Raw genomic sequence first — 6,056 nt, 5'->3', positions numbered from 1 at the left:
GTGCCAGCAGCTCAGGGGCTGCCCTGCGCGGGGGAAGGGCTGCGTAGCTCACAGCACAGCTAGCGCGGTTGTTGTGGCGGGACATCGCCGCACCTCAGCTCGGGGCTAACCCAACCCACGGGCTCCGCGCAGGGGAGGCGGATGAAACTACGAGTCCCAGAATGCAAAGCGAAGGGGACCGCGCTGGCCAATCGGTATCTGAACACCCGTACGCGGCGCTCGGCATCCGGCGGCGGTCTAGCGCCGGCTGCGCCCTGGGAAAAACGCCGGGGCGGGTGTCGTTCGGCCCTGGCTGGCCCCGAGCGCTGGGCTATGGCCGCTGCGGCGCTGCTGGCCGCGGTGTTGGGCGGGGGGCTGCTGCTGATCGCCCGCCGCTACCTGACCGGGGCCGGCCGGGCTTCGCGGGGCGCGGCTGCCGCGCTGATGCGGGGCAAGACGGTGATCGTCACGGGCGCGAACAGCGGGCTGGGCCGGGCCACGGCGGCCGAGCTGCTGCGGATGCAGGCCCGGGTGATCATGGGCTGCCGGGACCGCGGCCGGGCCGAGCAGGCGGCCCGCGAGATCCGCGCCGAGCTGGGCGCCCAGGCGGAGGGCGGGGAGCTGGTGGTCAGGGAGCTGGACCTGGCCTCGCTGCGCTCCGTGCGCAGCTTCTGCCAGCGGGTGCTGCAGGTACAGGGGGCGGGGAATGAGGGGAGGGGCTGGGGGGGCGGGCAAGTATGGGGGAAGGGATGGGGAGAGGGTAGGCTGGTGGCGAGGAGGAGGAGAGGGGGCAGAGGAAGGGATGGAGTGAGGAGAGAGGGTAGGCTGGGGGGTGAAGAGGGGGGTGGGGTGAGGGGAGAGGGTAGGCTGGGGGGTGAAGAGGGGGGTGGGGTGAGGGTAAGCTGGGGGGTGAAGAGGAGGGTGGGGAGAGGGTAAGCTGGGGGGTGAGGGTGGAGGAAGGTGGGGGGATGGGATGGGGAAGAGAAGAAATAAGGGGGAGAAGGATGGGGGAGGGCTGGGNAGCGGGGACAGAGGAAGGGATGGAGTGAGGGGAGAGAAACATGGAATTTTATAGTGACACTTGTGTGAAGTCATTTTTCAGAGTGGAACCACACTTTGAAACTCCTAAGATCTTTCCCTCTCGGAGTTCTGGGTGCACAGACTATGCAGGATTTAGAACATAAGTATTGGGGCCTTAGATTTCATTTTTCTGTTACTAGTTTTACTTTCTGGTTCTTGTGCATTGGCACGACATAGTATCTTGGTCCACCACAGTTCAGGCAAATTTTAAATTAGGTACCATTGTTTGAAATTATTAATAGCAGTGTTTTCATAAATCTAATTATTTTTCCCTAATCAAATGATGGGTTTAAAATTTGTTGGCAGTGTCTCTTTAACAGGGGGGCAGGGATAGCTCAGTGGTTTGAGCATTGGCCTGCTAAACCCAGGGTTGTGAGTTCAATCCTTGAGGGGGCCACTTGGGGATCTGGGGCAAAAATCAGTACTTGGTCCTGCTTGTGAAGGCAGGGGGCTGGACTTGATGACCTTTCAAGGTCCCTTCCAGTTCTAGGAGATAGGATATCTCCATTAATTAATTAATTTATATTTATATTTAACCCTAAATCCCTGCCTCAAAGAGCTAGATTATCTTTTTGTTCTTTGTTTGTACAGTGCCTAGCACAATAGGCTCTATGACCGGGGCTTCTAGGTGCTGCCACAATATGAATACTAACCAGTAGTACACTTATCAGCTTTTCTTTAATGTCACATCCTGATAATTCTTTGGAAAGAAATTGGCATTACAGAATAATTTCAGTAGATTTCAATTAAAAATGCTATTCTTGAAAAATGTTTATATTTTAGCTATATTCAGAGTAACACAGCCCCCCCCCCCCACAACCCAGGTGATTTGATACTCCTCTTACTGACAAATACCAAAACACTTGTTTTTTCAAAGATTACATTAAAATAACCATGACCTAGAAAATCCCATTTTAGAGGATGAGCAGTTGAATGTTTTTTCCTAATAAAGGTCATTGAATATAATTAATCTTAATAACAGATTGCTGTGTTTATAAATCTGATTATTTTTGCTATTTTAAGGAAGAGCCGAGACTGGATGTTCTGATCAATAATGCGGGGATATTCCAGTGTCCATACATGAAGACAGAGGATGGTTTCGAGATGCAGTTTGGTGTCAACCACTTGGGTCATTTCTTGCTCACTAACCTCCTCCTTGGCCTCCTCAAAAGTTCTGCCCCAAGCAGGATTGTGGTAGTTTCTTCCAGACTTTACAAATATGGAGAGATCAACTTTGAAGACTTGAACAGTGAGATAAGTTACAATAAAAGTTTTGGCTACAGTCGCAGTAAACTGGCTAACATACTATTCACCAGGGAGCTAGCCCGCCGATTGGAAGGCACAGAAGTCACTGTCAACGTGCTTCATCCCGGTATTGTCCGAACCAATCTAGGCAGATACATAAATATTCCTTTGCTGGCAAAACCCCTCTTCAATTTGGTGTCATGGGCTTTCTTCAAAACCCCATTGGAAGGAGCCCAGACTTCTATTTATTTGGCCTCCTCTGCAGAAGTAGAGGGTGTGTCAGGCAAGTATTTTGGGGATTGCAAAGAGGAGGAATTGCTGCCTAAAGCCATGGATGATTTAGTTGCAAGAAAACTTTGGGATATCAGTGAAGTGATGGTTGGATTATTAAAATAAATGCTAGGAAAAAAGACCTACAGAAAGGAATGAAGATAACTAATATTTTGCTACCCTGAAGCTTTCTGCAATGGTATTTTCCCCCTTGAATGGTGTGAAACACAAATTACTTTGCTCATAGATTTCAAAGCTACTAGGAGTAATTTGTACGGCTCTTTTAAAATAGAGAATATTCTCTATTTTAAATAAATCCGTATTTTGAAAAAATACAGAACTAGAGTCTAACAGCCTGGGTGTTTGAATATATTTCAGCATTAAATCTCTTCTGAAAGCTACTTGTTCAGCAAATAAAAAGTTATTTGCTATGTAATGTGTACGCTTCTTTGTTGTCTTCCACTATTTGATCTCAGACATAGCACTGTATTGCATTGTACATGAAATGTGTGGCTGTTTGCTTTTTCTTGTAGATGGTTTGTGAATCCATCCTAATACCAATAACAGTGTTGGGTTGGTGAGCAATCCAAGCTAAAACCATGTGAAAGATTTTACCAGTGAGTTGTGAACACTCTTCCGCTATGATCATCTAGGCCTCCAAATACTGTTTCATAGCACAAAAACTCTTTCCCAAAACTGCATATCACTAGCTGCCTGAACAGGAACTATATCAAGCCATATTACTCACCTGTGGGTCACAAGTCAGATATTTTCAAGATGGCCTTCCATAAATTAGCATCTGTCACTGCCATTAATCTAGTATATATGTTTGATTGTACAGCGGGTTCTATTTTATTTGGGCCAAACCTGCTCTTCTGGCGATATGAACCAAGGCCGCTATCTTGCACTAAGCCTTGGGCTGATGGATGCCCCACCATTGACTTCAGTAGGTCTTTGTGACTGGAGGGTGTGTCAGAGCCCAAGATCTGATCCTGTGGTTTGTTTTGTGAATTGTCTATTTATAGATTTTTCTCATACTGTCTTTCATAGTGAAATGTGCATAAGGTTCAGTCTAATATGGCCCACGGTTCTTCCTGATAAGTCATCGTCTGTGTAAGTGCATATTTCCTTAACCTCACTAATGCGTACACGGTACAAATATGATCAAGAAACTATTACACAAACTTGACAAAAGTAGCCTTGGCAACTATCCTACATAGGCTTAGAGAGTCTCTACTATGCAGGGAGAATGGAATTAAAATAGGCCAAAAATAAATACAGGGATATTACATAAAGATGCCTCCCTTATTGTTTTAAAATAAATATATAACTTCAGTAACTGTTTCCGGTTAATTATGATTTGCTTGTCTCTCTTTAGTAATTTTATTTAACAGCACCAATTTAAGGTAAAAGTAAATTTAATGAATATGAAGAAAGTAGTGCTTTGGGGGGTCTTGATTACTACTATTAATTTATATATACATATAAAAGATTGAAGTGTTTGAAGCTTAGTCTATCACACTATAAATCCTTATTGGCTCAACACTTGAGTTAACACCATATTTGAGATTCTCAGATCATTTACAGCGTATGTCTTCTAACTCGTCCTCACTGCATGTTGTTCTGTATGTTCTAACTCACACATTGTATTGTACTCAATCCCTTCCACACCTGTTTCCAGAGACACAATACTGTGGATATAGGAAAAAGGCATAACAGGAGCTCCATGCTTTTGGGAGGAAGACAGAGAAATCTAGAAGATCATAAGTTAAGGGGGAAAATTGATTTTTTTTTAAGTTCCTGTAACAATAGTTACAGCATATATTTCTCACTGTATTGTAATTGCAGCATAAGTTGCTCACTTTTAGGCAACAGAACCTATAGGAGTAGAACTGAAGTGTGTGATTATTGTGTACTCTGAATGTTTGACACAAAAATGCTGTTTGTAAATAATGCAGAGGGCCATCCCAAAGAGAGGATGGAAATATGGTTAGAGAATAAACAGGTATTCAACCTGTGAAATCCTATTTTACATTTATCTTGCGTCTTTCATCTAAAACAATCCCCAAATGACTATGTGTAATACCATTGAAATGCAACCCTGGATGGAGTGGAAGGCATAAACCAACTACCATGCAGCATAATACTGAGGGCAAGGCAAAGTTTTGACCAGTTGCACCAGGGCACAAACTCTTCTGACAAAAAACAAGATGGGTTCCCTCAAGTCCCTACAGACCAGAAGATATCTTGGTTTTTTACTGTTTCATCAAAAGGAGCTCAAGATAAAGTAAATAGAACTCAAATGTATGATCTGTGATCCACTGTTCCATTGCTACCCCTGTCAAAACTACTGTGTGCATGTTAGAAGAGAGTCATGGATGCCTACTGGGACATAACTTGCAAAGAAAAGTGCCATGCTGAAAAGCACTTAAGTGGGAATTCTGTACCTTAATCCCTTAGGCACAGGCATGTTTGAAAATCTCCCTAAGAGATTTGCCCAAGGTCAGACAGGGAGTCAGTGGCATACTTTGCTTAATAATAAGTTTGCATACTTTGCTTAATCAAGGCTGTCATTTTTTGCTGTCTTTGTTCATGGCAAACAGAGCTTGTGTACAAATTTAATATTTTATATTTTTAAAAAAAAAGTACAGAAGAAAATACTGAGTCTTTGGCCGTTGGGACACTTACTCTAAAAAGACCCAAAATCTACAACGGTGATGAGGCAGCTGTACATAGCATGAGACTTCCAATACAAAATGTCCATCTTAATATGAGATAAATGATCAGTTTTTCCATGATGCAATGAAAAAAGAATATTTTAACTCCCATTTCATTCTCTTGTGGTTGCTCATTGTGCCCATGTAAGCTTCCTACTATGAGAAAGCATCACAGGCTTCAAAGCCTGAGTCCTGCGAGAGTACGGTAAGGGCATGAGGGGATTATGTGGATATGGATAGTTCCCAGTTTAAATACATTTGGTTTATTTCCACCTCAGGCCATAAAGAAAATAACTTGCAAGAGTCATTCAAATAATTTTAGTATACAAGGCCTGTTCCCCTTTACATATACATTTTCCCAAGCTAATCTTGAAGGAGCTATTTGGCTGGCAAAAAGATCCAGGCAGCCTAGACAACCGAATCATTATTTTTGAGGGGTCTCAGAGTGGAGCTGATATTTCTCATAACAGAAAAGCTGCCTCCCTACAGGCTTCTTACCCACCCCCTCAGCTACCAGAAGTGCCCTTGCACCTGTTGTGACTGGACTCAGATTTGAGAACTTATATTTGAATATTTAACTGATTCCAAATGTTCTAAACCAGAGGTTCTCAAACTGTGGTCCATGGACCATAGTTCCCTCTAAGGTGTGTGCCTGGGCAGCCACACACAAGAGAATGAAGGGCCACCCACCTAATCGGCTCCACTAATTAGGTGCTTGGACCCTGGAAAAGATGCACAAGTAAGGTGAGGTGGTAGTCTTGGGGG

The 6,056-nt window shown here is 44.3% G+C and overlaps 1 protein-coding gene across 1 annotated transcript; it reads left to right on the top strand.

Annotated features, from left to right (window-relative positions):
* The first annotated feature begins 270 nt into the window (after positions 1–270).
* Positions 271–4,601, top strand: LOC117875322 (retinol dehydrogenase 14-like). The gene is made up of 2 exons (XM_034766556.1): positions 271–669; positions 2,083–4,601. Exons 1-2 carry the CDS (start codon positions 313–315, stop codon positions 2,698–2,700), a joined length of 975 nt encoding a protein of 324 aa, XP_034622447.1. The 5' UTR covers positions 271–312; the 3' UTR covers positions 2,701–4,601.
* Positions 4,602–6,056: the final 1,455 nt, after the last annotated feature.

This window comes from Trachemys scripta, chromosome 3, assembly GCF_013100865.1.
Source record: "Trachemys scripta elegans isolate TJP31775 chromosome 3, CAS_Tse_1.0, whole genome shotgun sequence".
Taxonomy (NCBI): Eukaryota; Metazoa; Chordata; order Testudines; family Emydidae; genus Trachemys; species Trachemys scripta.
The sequence above is the reverse complement of the archived record's forward strand: the minus strand, read 5'-3'. Positions and strand labels throughout refer to the sequence as shown.

What these genes read in the sequence shown, in the direction of transcription:
- LOC117875322 (XM_034766556.1), top strand. Translation starts at nt 313, where the DNA reads ATGGCCGCTGCGGCGCTGCTGGCCGCGGTGTTGGGCGGGGGGCTGCTG. An exon ending in TCTGCCAGCGGGTGCTGCAG is followed by an intron (nt 670 to 2,082) that starts GTACAGGGGGCG and finishes TGCTATTTTAAG; the next exon opens with GAAGAGCCGAGACTGGATGT.